The sequence below is a fragment of the Panthera leo genome, chromosome C2 (assembly GCF_018350215.1).
Source record: "Panthera leo isolate Ple1 chromosome C2, P.leo_Ple1_pat1.1, whole genome shotgun sequence".
Taxonomy (NCBI): Eukaryota; Metazoa; Chordata; class Mammalia; order Carnivora; family Felidae; genus Panthera; species Panthera leo.
The window spans coordinates 6,194,627-6,212,165 of NC_056687.1; the positions used below are offsets into that span (position 1 = coordinate 6,194,627).

The window sequence follows — 17,539 nt, forward strand, 5'->3', positions numbered from 1 at the left end:
GGAAGGGGGACAAGGAAAAAGACCCTTCCCCATGAAAGAAAATTAGATTGACAAGTGGCTTCTGGACAGCAACACAGAAGTTGGAAGAAAGCAACATAATAGTTTCATGTGTTTAGAAAAAATAACCATCAACCCAGAATTTTAGACCCAGTGAAACTTTTTTAGACATGAGGTAAAACCAACATTAGTTGTTTTTTTGTTTTTTTGTTTTTTTGTTTTTTTTTTTAGAGAGAGCATGAGCAGGGCAGAGGGGAGAGAAAGAGAATCTTAAGCAGGCTCCACACTCAGCATGGAGCCCGACTCGGGGCTCAATCCCACAACCCCGGGATCATGACCTGCGCTGAAATCAAGAGTCAGATGCTCAACTGACTGAGCCACTCAGGCACCCCTGAAAAATGTCCCTTTTACTCCAAAATTTAGAGAACTTACCACCAATAGATACTCAAAGAAACTTTTACAGGCTATACTAGGCAAACAGAAAGTGACTGCAGATATATTATCTAAGATGCAAGAAGGAATCATGAGCAAAGATATTAATAAATATGTGGTAAATCTAAACTAAACAAACATTGACTATAAAAACAATCATTAGGGGTGCCTGGGGGGGCTCAGTCAGTTAAGCATCCGACTTCGGCTCAGGTCACGATCTCGCAGTTCGTGAGTTCAAGCCCCGCATCAGGCTCTGTGCTGACGGCTCGGAGACTGGAGCCTGCTTCGGGTTCTGTGTCTCCCTCTCTCTCTCTGCCCCTCTCCCACTCCTTCTCTCTCAAAAATAAATAAATGTTAAAAAAAAAAAACCCAACAATTAGAAATGTCTAAGTTGTGGGGTAGGATGAAGACCAACAAACTAAAGTACTAAAAAACAAGACAGGGGCTCTTGGGTGGTTCAGTCAGTTAAGCATCCAGCTCTTGATTTCGGTCATGATCTCACGGTGTGTGAGAATGAGCCCCGAATCGGGCTCTACGCTGACAGAGCAAAGTCTTTTTGGGATTCTCTCTCTCTCCGCCTCTCTCTCTGCCCCTCCCATGCGTGCACTCTCTCAAAATAAATAAATTTTAAAAACACACACACGTAAATAAGGAAATGGTGAGTGAGGTGTTGAAGTCTCTTTTGATATCTGGTACACACATAGGTTTTTTGCTTTGTTTTGTTATTTTGTTTTATTTATTTATTTTGAGAGAGAGAGAGAGTGAGATAGCAGGGGAGGGGTAGAGAAGGAAGGGGAGAGAGAATCCCAAGTAGGCTCCACACTGTCAGCAAGAGCCAGACGTGGAGCTCAAACTCAGGAGCCGTGCAATCTTGAGTCAAGAGTCGGGTGCTTAACCGACGGAGCCACCCGGGCGCCCCTCATAGTAAGTTTTCAACGATGTGAAACAGCTTGTTCAGTAACATCCATGCGTTGAGAGAGCCCTGCCCCACCCCCGCCTCACTGGCCTCGCATCCCGTTTCCCTTGCAGCCCTGAGGATGCCCGCCTGTGCTGAGTGGCCCAGGTCCCCTTTGGTTGTGTTCAGGCCCAGGCAGGCACCCAGTCCTTACCTGGGCTAAGATGCACAGCCTCCAACCTGGCATCGACAGACATGTCTGCTGCGTCCAGTTAGCACTCCTCTGCCAGGCGGGTGAGCTGGCCTCCACTGTGCCTGGCTTCCCGTCGGGCGTCCCCTTTCTCTAGCTAATGGTGGTCGGCCACGCCCTCGGGATAATGTCTTCATCTGCTCTGCACGGGGCAGTTCACACAGGCAGGGACGCCGCGGTGCTCAGAACTACCTCGACATCCACTCCTCTCCCTGCCCTGGTGCGAGAGACCACTGCTTGTCCCTGAGGTTCCCTCTACCATTTTATTTTATTTTATTTATTTTTTTTTTTTAGAAACATTTTTTTTTTTAATTTTTTTTTAACGTTTTATTATTTTTGAGACTGAGAGACAGAGCATGAATGGGGGAGGGTCACAGAGAGAGGGAGACACAGAATCTGAAACAGGCTCCAGGCTCTGAGCTGTCGGCACAGAGCCCAACGCGGGGCTCGAACCCACGGACTGTGAGATCATGACCTGAGCCGAAGTCGGACGCTTAACCGACTGAGCCACCCAGGCGCCCCCCCTCTACCATTTTAAATCTGACAGAGGGATGCCTGGGTGGCTCAGTCGGTTAAGTGTCTGACTTTGGCTCAGGTCATGATCTCGAGGTTCGGGAGTTCGAGTCCCATGTCGGGCTCTGCGCCGACAGCTCAGAGCCTGGAGCCTGCTTCGGATTCTGTATCTCCCTCTCTCTCTCTCTGCCCCTCCTTCTCCCTCCCCCCACCTCTCGAAAATAAATAAACATTAAAAAAAATAAAAAACAAAATCCTGACATAGTCTTCAGAACCTTTCTTTGAGTTTCCTTTTAAAATCTGAACCTACAATACAAATAATCATTTTTAGCTACTTTCTGGAAACAAAGCCCTCTGCCTTACCAGTGCACTTTTGTTAAGAGTGTCCACAGATTAGGGCACCTGGATGGCTCAGTCGGTTAAGTGTCTGACTTTGGCTCAGGTCATGATCTCATGGCTTGTGGGTTCAAGCCCCACGTCGGGCTCTGTGCTGACAGCTCGGAGCCTGGAGCCTGCTTCGGATTCTGTGTCTCCCTCTCTCTCTCAGCCCCTCCCCTGCTCTGTCTCTCTCTCTCTCTCAAAAATAAATAAACATTAAAAAAAAAATAACAGTTAAAATAAGGAAAAATAGAAGATTTAAAATATTACTTTCATTGGAAAAGTACTAATAGAAAAAAATGAAATTATTCTTTTGATAATTTCAGAGTGCAGAAAGCTTTTCTAAGCAAGACTCAGGGTCAGGAACCATAAAGAAAAAAAGATCAGTGAATTTGTCTACATAAAAAAATTTTAAGTTCTGCTTAAAAACTCAAAAGACAAGAAATGTGGGAAAAGAATTTGCAACATCTATGGGAGTAAAGGGCTACTTTCCTTCATAAATAAAGACTCTTACAAACCAATAAATATCACCTGTGACCCAACAGAGAAAGAGCAAGTCACAGAAAAACACAAATACCTCATAAACATAGGAAAAGGAATTCAGCCTTACTCATCCAGACAGAAATCCAAGTCAAAGCAGTGAGAATATATTTTTCATCTATTAGACTGGCAAAGATTCAGAAGTTTGCATATGGAGTGTGGTCAAGGTCACAGGGAATTAGCCACCCTCAGACTAGGTTGGTGGACACGTAAGTTGGCACAGGGCAGTATAGGGCCATTTGCCAACATCTACTGAAATACAAAGTGCATACGTGTTTTAACTTAGCACATTTTCTAGGAGCTGATTCCTACACGCATATATTCATACTGCGTATAAGAATCTGTATGTATCAAAAGATTTCCTGGGGGCACCTGGGTGGTTCAGTCAGTTAAGCGTCCGACTCCTGATTTTGGCTCAGGTCATGCTCTCATGGTTCCTGGGTTCAAGTGCCATATCGGGCTCTGCGCTGACAGCGTGGAGCCTGCTTGGGATTCTCTCTCTCCCTCTCTCTCTCTGCCCCTCCCCTACTCGCACTCTCTCTCTCTCAAAAAACATAACAAAATTTTTACAAAAAAGATTTCCTGCAGCATTGTCCGTGTGCTGAATGTTTCCTGAATATTCCCCACTAGAGGGCTGTGTCGATAAATGATGTCATATACAATGGAACATTTGGCAGCCATTAAAGTAAGGAGCTTGTGCAGCTCAGGGGTCTCTGAGATACGGTTATGGACTGAAAAAACCCAAGTGTTATAGCACACTCCTATTTTTAAGGGATATACAATATACCAATATATAGCTGTATAATGTATCCTGTATCATAGATATTACAGGTATCTATAAAATATATATGTCACGTATATTATAAATATACACAGAAAATTTCTGGAAGGTCAAACTAGAAATTGCCAACATTTGTTTGCCAGAACAGGACCCTCTATGTAATTTGCAGGGACCCCATGCAAAAATGAAACCCGGGTCCCTTGTTCAAAACCCGTTGTGTCGGGGTGCCTGGGTGGCTCAGTCGGTTAAGTGTCCGACTTCAGCTCAGATCATGATCTCACAGTCTGTGAGTTTGAGCCCCGTGTCAGGCTCTGTGCTGACAGCTCAGAGCCCGGAGCCTGCTTCAGATTCTGTGTCTCCCTCTCTCTGCCCCTCCCCTGCTCATGCTCTGTCTCTCTCTGTCTCAAAAATAAATAATTAAAAAAAAAAAAAACAACGTTGCGGATTTCAAGACAGCGACAGCAGAGGGTGCCTGGGTGGCTCACTTGGTTAAGTGTCCAAGTCATGATCTCAGGGTTCAAGTTCCAGGCCAGCATCAGGCTCTGCACTCACTTCGTGGAGCCTGCTTGGGATTCTCTGTCTCTCTCTTTCTGCCCCTCTTCCGCTTTTGCATGTGCGCTCTCTCTCTCTCTCTCTCTCTCAAAAATAAATAAACATTTAAAAAAAATTCAAGACAGCAATAGCAGAGTGTTGAACCAAACAGAGAGCTCTCTTAAGTGTGGGGCCTGGGTGACTTCCCAGATCACAGGTCCGTGAAACCAGCCACCTCGGGGAAGGAACTAGAATCACAGGGGTCTGACATGGGAGGCAGAATAATTTTTACCAGAGGCAACTTTTGAACCATTTAAATTTTTTGTTAACATTTATTTATTTTTGAGACAGAGAGAGAGCATGAACAGGGGAGGGTCGGAGAAAGAGGGAGACACAGAATCTGAAACAGGCTCCAGGCTCTGAGCTGTCAGCACAGAGCCCGACGCGGGGCTCGAACCCACAGACCGTGAGATCATGACCTGAGCCGAAGTCGGATGCTTAACCCACGGAGCCACCCAGGCGCCCCTGAACCATTTAAAGTTTTCAGTGTGCACATGTATTGATTTTTCAATTATTAAAAAAAGTTATAAAAAATAAAATTAAAATTGCCCACCACCACTATTCCTTTCCTCATCCAATAAGAGCCCCAAGTCTTATGGGACACCTGGGTGGCTCAGTTGGCTAAGCGTCCGACTCTTGGTTTCAGCTCAGGTCATGATCTCATGGTTTGTGAGTTCGAACCCCAAGCCGGGCTCTGTGCTGGCGGCATGGAGCCTGCTTGGGATTCTCTCTTTCCCTCTCTCTCTCTGCTCCTCCCCTCTGGTTGCTCACACACACACACACACACACACTCTCTCTCTCTTTCTCAAAATAAATAAATAAACATTTTTTAAAAAACAAAGAGCCCCAAGCCTTAGAAATATGGGTCAGGATGCAGGGATGTCAGGAGGTGGGGAGCGGCAGGGGAAGGCAAGAATGAGAGGTGGAGGGGAGGACCCTTCCTCACATAGGAACTCCATTCTACATCCTGGGAAGCCCCAGCTTAAACCCACAGGAGGCCTGGGCTGGACTATACATTCTCTTAAAGAAGAGTTTGCCACATTCAGACTGTTTGAAAACACCCCCCCACCCACAGGACTGAGCTAAGCCTCTGAAGATGCTAACACAGCCATACAAATCCATATAGCCCTGTGCTGTTCCCCACAAATCCCTGTCCACCCAGAACCTGAGAAAGTGACCTTATTCAGAAATAGGATATTTACAGATGTGATTAGTTACAAGAGGCTATACTGGAGTGGGGTGAGCCCTATTCCAATGACTGTTGTCCTTAAAGAAGCCAAGTGAAGACAGAGAGACCAGGAGAACACAAGGAGAGATGGAGACAGAGATCGGAGAGAGATATCTTCGAGCCGGGGAACACCAAGGGTTGCTGGCAAGCACCAGAAGCTAGGAGAAAGGCATGGAACAGATCCTCCCTTGTAGCCTCCAGAAGAAACCAATGCTACTGACGCCTTGCCTTCAGACCTCTGACCTCCAGAACTGTGCGAGAGTACATTTCTGTTATTTTAAAGCACCGAAGTAGTCAGCTTGGATTGCATAACAAAATGCCACAGACTGAGGGGCTTAAATGACAGAAATGTCTCATCTCACAGCTCTGGGGGCTGGACTCCCGAGACCAGAGTGCCAGGATGGCTGGCTTCTGGCTTGCAGACAGCTGCCTCTGGCCGTGTGCTCACATGGTGGAGAGAGAGGGATCTCTCTCTCTCTCTCTCTCTCTTCCTCTTCGGACATTAATTGCGTCACAAAGCGCCCCCTCCCTGCATGACCTCATCTCAGCTGATACTTCCCAAAGGCCTCATCTCCAAATACCCTCACCATGGAGGTTAGAGCTTCAACCTATGAATTTGGGGAGGGCACAGACAGCTCACAACAGCCACCATGTTTGTGGTGTTTTGTTACATCAACCTTATGAAACGAATACAAACCTCCAATAACCAAACAAGTCGGTGCTTCACGTCGGAGGCAGGCCCCCAAAGCTTTTCTGTAAATGGGCAGATACTAAATACTTCTGGCTTTGTGAATCATATGGTCTCTGCGGCAACTACTCAGCTCTCCCATTATGCAAAATCAGCCACAGGTGATGGGTCACTGAACTAGTGTGGACGTGTTCCAATAACACTGTATTTACTAAAACAGGCAGCCACAGGCCTTGGCCTTCAGGCTTTGATTGGACCATGCCAGCTTCAGATGAGACACAGAATCAAGAGGAGCTAATCGAAAGAACCAGCCATTTTGCGTGCAAGAAAAGAGGGAAGTCAAGATTCCTACAGGTGGCTCCAGCCTTCAGGAACAACACAACACTGACCAGCTCCCTCCACCCTCCGGAGCCCTGATGGAGGCATCTGAAAAATGACCTAGAAGGCTCAGATGACCCCCAGCCAGCTTCCAGTGCTCATGTTCTAAAGCTCTTTGAGTTTTTAAATGTTTCTTTTCAACAATTTGATTTACAAAGCAGAACTGTGGAAAAAACTCTGAGGAAAAAGTGATTTTCTGGGGAAGTGAACTATTAAATGTATAAAATAAAATTGCTGTTATAATTAAAGTGTTCAGGACAGTTTTTAAACAATCTAGATACATTTAAACAAATTTAAGGTATCTGTATGAAAACCCGACTTCTGAAAATCATTTTTTTTTTTTTAGAGAACGCAAGCAGGGGAAGGGCAGAGGGAGAGGGAGAGAGAGAATCCTAAAATGGCTCCACACTCAGTGCTGAGCCTGACACGGGGCTCAATCTAACCACCGTGAGATCAGGATGAGCCCAAATCAAGAGTCGGATGCTTAACCGAATGAGCCACCCAGGTGACCCTGCAAATCATTTTTATAAAAGTGAAAGAAAGCCGGGGCGCCTGGGTGGCTCAGTCAATTAAGCATCCCACTTCGGCTCAGGTCATGATCTCGCGGTTCATGGGTTCCAGCCCCACATGGGCTCTGTGCTGACAGCTTGGAGCCTGGAGTCTGCTTTGGATTCTGTGTCTCTCTTTCTCTCTGCCCTTCTTCTGCTCGCACTCTGTCTTTCTCTCTCTCTCTCTCTCTAAAATAAACATTAAAAAAAATGTTTTTTGTAAAGTGAAAGCCTACCTGTGTCTGCCTGGGTTCATGGATGGGTACCTTGCAAGACTGGTCAGAATTCCTTTCCAACAGGGGCACCTAGGTGGCTCAGTCGGTTTAGTGTCTGACTCTTGATTTCAGCTCAGGTTATGATCCCAGTGTTGTGAGATCGAGCCCCCAGTCACACCCTACACTGAGCGTGGAGCCTGCTTGGGATTCTCTCTCTCCCTCTCTGCCCCTCCTTCCCTCCCCTGCTCATGCACACACATGCTCTCTCTCTCTAAAATACAGAAAATGTTTTAATAAAAAATATGTTAAAAAAAAGAATCCCTTTCCAACAAAATGCACACTTTATTTGAACAAGTGAGCTAATTCTTCACAGCAAAATAAGGAACCCAAAATAATCCCAGGAACTTCCAAATCATCATTTTATTGTTTCTCTCCTTTTGTAAATCTCATGCACTGACTACTCACAATGGATCCACCGTCTGGGTACTGGGAGAAATAGATCATGTCCTGAAACTGTCAACAAGTTCAAATTCTGCCTCCAAATTAATCTGTTTAAACCATTTCTGGTAAACACTCACGCAAGAGAACTTCCCAAGAAATCAAACACTCACCCCACAATACTGCTCTTCATTGAAGATCTGGGGAGGCAAAGGGATCCCGTTTTGAGGTTTCTTCTCTCCAGGAACATTCTCCCTCATCCACTTCCTGTTGTCTTCGTCTCCAGCAATGTCCAATTCCTTAAAGTCGATCTTATTAGCTTCCAAAAAGCCCACTACTTCTTGCTGCTTTTTCCTAATCTGAGTCAAGAGCAGAGAAAGATTACGATTCAACTGGCTTTATTTTGTAATGTCTTGCTTAGATTTACAGAAATCTTTTCTCCAACTATACCATGCAACACAAATAATCTCGCTATTATTGAAACAAGGTAGACAACGAAATCACACCTCTTCATTATAAAGGATCAACAGAGTGATTATTTAAATTCTAAAATTGTAATCTCACCAATGTTTCAATCATGGTATAATCAACCGAATAAGAATAGAGATGCCCTCGTCCTAGGTTTTATTTGAGGTCTTTGACGTACTTTTCATTCTCTGCTAAGCTTTCACGCCAAAAAAAAATAATAATAATAAGAATTGGTTATGAAGAAAAAGGGGGGGGGGTGGGAGAAGAGAAGGAAGAAAAGAGACAAAAGAGAATTCGCTATGAAACGTAAATACCAAGCACACCCAACTAAAAAGCACTTCCCTCACAGTTATGAAAACGGGCACGTGAGTCACATTGAACAAAAGCGGCTTTCGAAACAGGACAGGAGATTGGAAAGCCCACGTGGAGAGGACTGAAAGGGGAAAGAACAGAGGAAAAGACAGAAAAAGCCAGTGGCTGTGTCTCCCAGCTCGCAAAGCGCAACACAGGCAGAGAACCCTGGTCTCTCTCGGCTTTCTCCTTTCCGCTCACATGGGGAGCGGGCGCCAGCTTCGCCTGAGACACAGCTCTTGGCGCCCTTCTCCCTACCCAGAGCTCTCGTCTCCTAGCCCCCATTTCTCAGGACGCTGGGCCTTTCCACAACTCAGACCTCCATCCCCAGAGACAACCACAGCCACTCTCTCTCTTCAAAGCATTCACTCCCCAAATGCACGACGCCCCTTTCCTGCACAGACCCCGTGGCCTCCCCTTAAGAGCCTCTGAGAAAGAGGCCCAGAGTGGTCAACCGAACCATCAGTCAACACTGATTTATCCACTGTCCTTGGCACAAGACATCACACCGAGTTCTTCGCGTAACAGATCCGTACGCTGCTTATCTGGGTGAAAAAAAAAATGCAAATAACAACCCATTTGTACATCCTAGACAGCGAACACGCTGTAGATGATCAGCAAAATAAAGCAAAATAAGTCATTTCTTAAAAATATGAGTAAAATTTTAAATGTTTTCTTTGACACGAAAATACCTAGTATCTTATCATTTTGTTAGTAGGCTCTACCCTGGGCATGGAGCCCCAGGTGGGGCTTGAACTCACAACCCTGAGCTCAAATCAAGAGTCAGACACTTAACCAAATGAGCCACCCAGGTGCCCCTAATATCTCAATTTTTTAAGTTCTCTGCATAGAATGTTGTCTCATATCAAAACAAGTCATGAAAAATATTTTATTTAAAAAAAAGGGATGCCTCGGTGACTCAGCTGGTTGAGCATCAGACTCTTGAATTTGGCTCAGGTCATGATCCCAGGGTCATGGGAGCGAGTCCTTCGTCGGGCTCAGCACTGAGCATGGAGTCTGCTTAAGATTCTGTCTCCTTCCCGGGGCACCTGGGTGGCTCAGTCGGTTAAGTGTCTGACTTCAGTTTAGGTCACGATCTTGTGGTTCATGAGTTCGAGCCCCGTGTCGGGCTCTGCGCTGACAGCTCAGAGCCTAGAGCCTGTTTCAGATTCTGTCTCTGTCTCTCTCTGGCCCTCCCCTGCTTGCACTCTGTGTGTCTCACTCTCAAAAATAAATAAACATAAAAAAAAGATTCTCTCTCTCTCTCTCCTTCTGCCCCTCTCCCTTGCTCATGCTCTCTCTCTCTGAAATATATACACATATTTTATATGTATACATGTACATATTTTACAGGCTCCCCCTTGTTATTCTTGTGTAACTCGTTTATCAGTAGAGATACTAGAATTTGAGAATCCCCAAAAAATGATATAAAAGGCCCATGCCCATCCCTCTTTGGGTCAAACCTAATTCCTTCCAGAGATATGTATACAAAAAATTGTTATTATTATTATTATTGTTATTTTAAGTAGGCTCCATGCCCAGTATGAAGCCCAACATGGGACTTGAACTCATGACCTTGAGATCAAGACCTGAGCTGAGATCAAGAGTCAGAGGCTTAACCAACTGACCCACCCAGGTGCCCTCCCAAAAATTATTTTGTTCATTTTTCCCAAAATAAATGAATCTTTCAATGACTTGTGTGTAGAGTGTTTCTCTCTTAATATAAGGAAAAAGAAGGCACGTATGGATGCTTAAGCCCGGGAAGCAAATCACCACCCAAATGAAATTCTGTATCATATCATTTTGGTGGTGATCTGATTGCATATTAATTAAAAATATAACATAAATGAATATAATTTGTAAATTCCTTACAAGTAAATATAAATTATACATAAGATTGTATATATGTTATGTGTATACCCATATATATAAGTGGTCATCACACATTTACTTTTTCATTAACATTTGTTCTACCAACGTAACAAAGATAATGGGTCTAAAAGCATGAGATCACTAAATTGAAGGCTGCTGTTAGCTACAATACAACACTTAATCAGAAAGACTCAGTTTGGGGCAAGCATGGACCAAAATAAAAAAATAAAAGTCACACAGAAAGGTGTGGGGTGCTGGAATGTCCCTCAGGCTCCCGGCACACACATGCTGGGACATTCCTGAGTGTCACATCTATCGGAAGCAAAGGAAAGGCTCGGATTTCTACACCCACGTGTCCTCCCCCAACTGGGCCCTTGGACCTTCCGTTCCTCCGCACAGAAACCGTGCTCCCAACGCCACAGCCTCACAGCTGAATCTCTGAATATGACAAAAATCCCATCAGACCTGATGACAGGTTGTTGGACTAAATTACTACGTTAATTAATCATGTCTCCTATACATACTTTCCAACCTGTCCATAATTATCCGTGCCACTCTATAAATTGCTTATTCCTTAAGCTATTTCCAGAGATAACTCTGCGGCTTGAAGAGAGGAGACATCTTCATTTTAGGCAGGTTTGCTTGTAATTAAATAGTCAGAAGGCAACATCCTTCATTCTGTCCAAAGCCCCGTCTTCCTTCCTTCTCAGATACCCTCCCGGGAGCCCGGACCAGCCTGGCCGAGGTCCACGGCCACCTCGCCAACATTATTTCCATCTCTATTAATCATGCGTCAGGACTTGAGGTGAAATGCAAGAAGGATTTCATCTTACTCCCTGATTTCTGAATAGATGAAAAACCCTTCCCCAAGGGTGCCTTGGGGACCCTTGCCCAAGCCCTGACTTGTGTTTCTTCTGTTAGAAGGTCAAAGAGGGCGAGAGAACCAGGGAGGGGAAGACCCGTTATTTCTTGCCAGACAAACAACTGCATGTACAGGAACTTAACGGACTGATGGGTGCATGATACTGTCTTAAGTGCTATCTCCCAGCCCCTTGCCCCCCAAAACAGAGAGGAAAAAAATCTGCACCCTGAGTGGGGGCCCTCTCCCCCACAGTCCTCCCTCCTGGTGGATATCTATTCAAGGATCCCCACCGGACCCTCACAGGCAAAAAGTGCTCACTCTTCTTTACACGGCCTCCCGAGCTGCCCCCCGAGCGCCATCAGCTCCCAGGGGGCACCTCCCTTTATGGTCCCCGGGGGAAGGTGCGGGCACGGCACCCAGTGGTTCCCACCACAGACACCCTCCCCTCCCCACCTCCTGCCCCTTCTCTTCCCTCCATGGCACCCTGGCCGGTGCCAGCCCCGCAGGCTGCAGCCTCTTTCTAGGTAGCCCCTGTGAAGGACCTGGGGGTCCCTGGGGTCTGGGTCATTTGGAGCCTTTGGGACGTCAGCCGAGGCTCAGAGATCTCTGCTTTCCCATCCTGTTACATTCACTCATAAGAAAGTGTTGTTTTTGGGGCACCTGGGGGGCTCAGTGGGTTAAGCATCCGACTTCGGCTCAGGTCATGATCTCACAGTTTGTGAGTTCAAGCCCCGCATCAGGCTCTGTGCAGACAGCTCAGTCTGGAACCTGCCTTGGATTCTGTGTCTCCCTCTCTCTCTGCTCCTCCCCTGCTCACACTCTGTCTCTCTCTCTGTCTCAAAAATAAACTTTTTTTAAAACTCTTAAAAAAAAGAGAGAGAGAGAGAGGGAGAGAGAGAGAGAGAGAGAGAGAGAAAGAAAGTGTTGTTTTCCTGAAGTCACCGGCCACTGTTGGTTACTGTAATGTGTCAGAGGGATCACTGAGCCACTTGCCTGGCACCTCCCTTTTATTGTCTTGTACAGTTAGGAGCTTTTCTAACTGAGGCCATTGCACTTAGTGAAAAGCACACTGCATTTGGGGGAGGCGACCTGCATTTCCCTCCTGGCTCAGAAGGCTGCTGTCAGCCTCCTGAGGGGATCCACTCTAAGGCTGCAAAATGTTTAAGCGCCACCCCAGCCCCACCCCAGGCTCTGGTGAGAACCAGGGAACACGGTGTGTGGACGAGCATTTTGCACAAGGTGAGAGCCTGCATGGTCAGGCACCCGGCACGTTGTTACCTCACTGACTCATCCCGATGACCAGGCCAGGCTAAGTACTCTGATCACCTTTTTTTTAAATTTTTTTTAAAGTTTATTTATTTATTGAGAGACAGAGAGAGCAAGCAGGGGAGGGGCAGAGAGAGAGAGAGAGAAAGAGAGAGAGAATCCCAAGCAGGCTCTACACTGTCAGCACAGAGCCAGATGTGGGGCTCAAACTCACAAACCTGAGATCATAACCTGAGCCGAAACCAAGAGTAAGATGCTTAACTGACTAAGCCACCCAGGCACCACCCCCCCCTCCATCACCATTTTAAAATTACAAAGCTGAATTACCGGTGAATTAAGGAGTTTTCCAAGATTTACACCCAGATCCATCTCATCCAAGAGCCAAGATTTTTCCCCATCATATTTACACTCAATCAAGACTGGAGAAAGGCTCGAGAAAGCCAGGAGCCACCATTACGGTCTGTCCTTAAAGATCAAGGTTCCAGGGCCACCTGGGTGGCTCAGTCAGTTGAGCATCCAACTTTGGCTCAGATCATGATCTCACAATTCACGAGTTCGAGCCCCACTTCAGGCTCTGTGCTGACAGCTCACCCTGGAGCCTGCTTCAGATTCTGTGTCTCCGTCTCTCTCTCTGCCCCTCCCCTGCATGTGTTCTCTCTCTCTCTTTCTCAAAAATAAATAAGAACATTTTTAAAAATTAAAAACGGGCCACCTGGGTGGCTCAGTCGGTTGAGCGTCCAACTTTGACTCAGGTCATGATATCATGGTCCATGAGTTCGAGCCCTATGTCAGGCTCTGTGCTGTCAGCTCCCAGCTTGGAGCCTGCTTCAGATTCTGTGTCCATCTCTCTGCCCCTCACCTGCTCATGCCCTGTCTCTCTCTCTCTCAAATATAAATATACATTAAAAAAAATTAACGAAAAATAATTTGTTTAAAGATCAAGTTTCCAGGGGCTGTGCAGCTTGCAAACAGTGAGAACCGTCTTCCCTCCCCTTGTCCCCTCAGCCCACTGTGGCACTGGCCTTCAGGAAGACACAGATCTGCTCCTGCTACCAGGGTCTCTTCACCCACATTCCTCTGTAAAGCAGAAAAATGTGACAGTGCTTTGTGATCAACTGTTCAGAGATGTGACACACAGCTGCATATGCATAAGCCCTCATAAAGAGATTGCAATTTGTTTTTTACTTTTTCTTTTTTTTTAATTTTTTAACATTATTTTTTTTTATTTTTTTAACGTTTATTCATTTTAGAGACAGAGAGAGACAGAGCATGAATGGGGGAAGGTCAGAGAGAGAGGGAGACACAGAATGTGAAGCAGGCTCCAGGCTCTGAGCTGTCAGCACAGAGCCCGATGCAGGGCTCGAACTCACGGACCGCGAGATCATGACCTGAGCCGAAGTCGGTCACCCAACCGACTGAGCCACCCAGGCGCCCCTAACATTTTTAAAATTTATTTTTGAGAGACACATAGACAGAGACTGAACAGGGAAGGGGCAGACAGAGAGGGAGACACAGAATCCCAAGCAGGCTCCAGGCTCTGAGCTGTCAGCACAGAGCCCGACGTGGGGCCTGAACTCACAAACCGTGAGATCATGACCTGAGTCGAAGTCTGACGCTTAACTGACTGAGCCATCCAGGCACCCCGTTACTTTTTCTAAAAAAAAAAATTTTTAATGTTTATTTATTTTTGAGAGACAGAAAGGGAGACAAAGAATCCGAAGCAGGCTCCAGGCTCTGGGCTGTCAGCACAGAGCCGGACGTGGGGCTCAAACTCACGAACCTCAAGATCATGCCCTGAGCTGAAGTCAGACGCTTAACTGACTGAGCCACCCAAGTGCCTCTGTTTTTTCCTTTTTCATTAATTGTGTTCATCCAACAGAAATCACATGCCCTCATCAACAAAGTTGCAGGCAAGAACCCATTTTTAAAAGTAAAGAGAGTGAAGAAATAAGTAGTAAAGGTTTCGCAGAATGACCACCACCACGTACACAGCATCGGTGCTGGCAGTCGCTCTGGGGTTCCCCTGCCGAGAAGCTTCTGGATAAAATCCCCCCCCCACCCAGGAAAAATCAGTAGCACTGATACCATGGGAATAATCCGTTCTCATCCTTCAGGATCAGACAAAAGTCTTTCCACTTAAGTGTCTTGGGACAATTCTTCTGAAACATCATCATCACAGACTCACATGTACTAATATTAACTAATAATTACAGCAACTACAATATTGATTAATATTGACTAACATTAGCCAACGATTATAGTATATAATATATATGATATAATAGTTATAATTATATTAAGTAGCCATATGTAATAATTATAAAGTTAACTAATAATTGTAATATGTATGAAGCACTGACTGAGCATTTGACACCATACAGGGCACTCCATGCCTTCTTTCCTAAATCCTCAAGAGGACGCCAATGAGATGAGTACTATTCTTATCCTCATTTTACAGATAAGGAAATTGAGGCTTAGCAAGGTGAGATAACTTCCCCAAGGTCAAACACTTCCAAGCGGCAACGAAACATTTGCTTAGGGAACCAGCATTAACGTGGCTTTTCCGAGACCCTCGAATGAACGGTGCCCCTCCAGATCCTCGGAGGCTAACTCAGTCATGTGCCCAAACTTCAAGACTGTAAGACATCAAATAATCCTAAGACGTCCACGAGTTTGTTCGCTGTCTCTGGAAGGATGCACAGGGCACGGAACAAGAGGAGATTGGCAGGGCAGGGGTAAAAGTTGCCCGCAATGAGCGTCAACAGCATATTGAGAGCCCACTAAAGCTGTTTCCTTCATTAAAAATCACGTTTTGTCTAGTAATCCAAAACTGTGCTCTTTGTGGACCAACTCAAAGTTTCTGAGGTCGTCAACGGCCACAAAAGACTTTGCAGTTTCACAACTGGAATGTTCCCTCCTCTGTTTCTGTTAAAAGATGTTTTGCAGAGATACTAAGCAGTCGCTGATGCGCTGTGCCCAGAGGGACACACAGGCTCATCGCTCTTGTTTTCTTCTTGCCCTCTAGAAACTGCGCGAACTTTCAGGGCTGTGGGTGGGGGCGTTCAAGAGCCAGCATTGGGGCTGTTCCCGGCCAGTGGCTGGCCTAGGGTATCATCCTGGCTGAGTGAAATCCAAGCAGCAAGATGGCCCAGGAACTAGATATAAAAGGAAACTGCCCCCTTGCTGGTGTCCAACCCTCAGCTTCCTCCCCGTAGCCCCCTAAATGCTCAAATGCTCATGGAACTTTCACTCTCAGACTGATAGACACCTCAGGTTCAAGCCTAAAAGCAAAGCGTGGATCACTGCCAAGGACAAATGGCTCCCCGTGTTACCCCTGCAACTTCAGGCAGGTCTCTCCTGCACAGAATGAAGGCTGGAACTGGAGGGGTGACTCTAAGCCTGGTCCCAGGGAAATCAGACAGTGTTAGGGGGGTCAGCTCTTCGTACCTATTTTTGGTCTGTTTGAATTCCTAGAGCATTTAAAACTGTCGCCTTAGAGATATTTGCTCTTGTCACTGTGACATCATTTTCCTCAAATAATACTATTACACATGCTAACTTTACACTTTCGGTTTGGTCACATCGCACGCTCAGGTACAGATGACCCTTGAACAACACAAGTTTAAACCGCACCAGTCCACCTATAGGTGGATTCTTTTTCTTATAAATACAGAAAGCCCTATAAATATATTTTCTCTTCCTTATGATTTTCTTAATAACTTTTTCCTTTCTTTAGCTTACTTATTGTAAGGATACAGTATATATTACACATAACATACAAAACCATGTGTTAACCGACTGTTTATGTTGTCAGTAAGCCTTGTGGTCCACAGGAGGCCATTAGTCAAGTTTTGGGGAGTCAAAAGTTATACAGGGATTTTCCACTGCGCGGGTGTCGGTGCCCCTAACCCCTGCATTGTTCAAGGGTCAACTGTAATGACACCCAGGAGTCATTTTAGGAATGGGGTTCAGCACACCCTCCAAATGGGGTTCAGCACACCCACCAAATATCATTTGTCTGCAACTTTAGTCTTAGGTCTTACAGAATGATTGGCAGAAATACTCCACCAATAAATAAATAAATAAATAGCCTCTGATTCTATAATCTATGCGACACAACACGACACAAATCACATGTTAAAAATTCTAGCATCAAACACGCCCCCTTCCTGGAATCCCCTTTCACACCCAGCTCGCCTGGATCACTCATTTTACACATTCCTCCAACACGGTTAAAACGAACGCAGAAAGCAAAGGCACGCAGGCTTACTGCAGGGCCACGGCTTACTCACACACTCCTCCAAAAAGAATCTTAAGGCCAACGCTGGGCCGGACCCGCTGCTTCTACTCCCCAGTCTGAGCTCCTCTGAAAATACGATAAGGAAGAAAGCCCCACGAGTTCCATCAGACACCTACCGCTATGGACCCAGAAGATGTGGCAACAAACACTTTGATAACCATTTTGACAGTCGGAAAGAGGGCTCCCCCCAACACACACCCCCGGGAGGGGACGCGGCGCTAGCCGGGCCGAGCAGGCAGCAGGTGCCAGGTGCGAGCTGGCGGCCGCCCAGCGCGGTCTGAGCCCCTGCGCCTCCCGCCGCAACTTAAGCTCCGCGCCTGCCCCGCGCGGCGCCGGCGGCGTGGGCTTCCCCGCCATTGGCCCGGGAGCGGTGGGCCTCTGCCAGGCAAATACGTGATTGGTCGGTAAAAGCAGCCACTGACTTTGAACGCCCGACAACAGCCCCTAAAAGGCAAGGCTGCGCCGCGCACCAATCAGACGGCGGCTCGCAGACAGAGGCCGGCCGGCGGGAGGGCGGAGGGAGGTGGGCGCGGGTGGCGGCGCGGGGC

General features: G+C 46.4%; 1 protein-coding gene across 1 annotated transcript in view; it reads right to left on the reverse strand.

Moving 5' to 3' along the window:
* Positions 1 to 17,281, reverse strand: part of SH3BGR (SH3 domain binding glutamate rich protein) — a 57,958-nt gene extending 40,677 nt beyond the window's left edge. Inside the window, exons 1-2 of the mRNA XM_042954972.1 lie at positions 17,108 to 17,281; positions 8,046 to 8,231 (exon numbers count right to left, since the gene is read on the reverse strand). Coding sequence (XP_042810906.1) covers positions 8,046 to 8,231; positions 17,108 to 17,152 — 231 coding nt within the window. The 5' untranslated portion in view covers positions 17,153 to 17,281. The remainder of the gene's footprint in view (positions 1 to 8,045; positions 8,232 to 17,107) is intronic.
* Between the last annotated feature and the right edge of the window lie 258 nt (positions 17,282 to 17,539).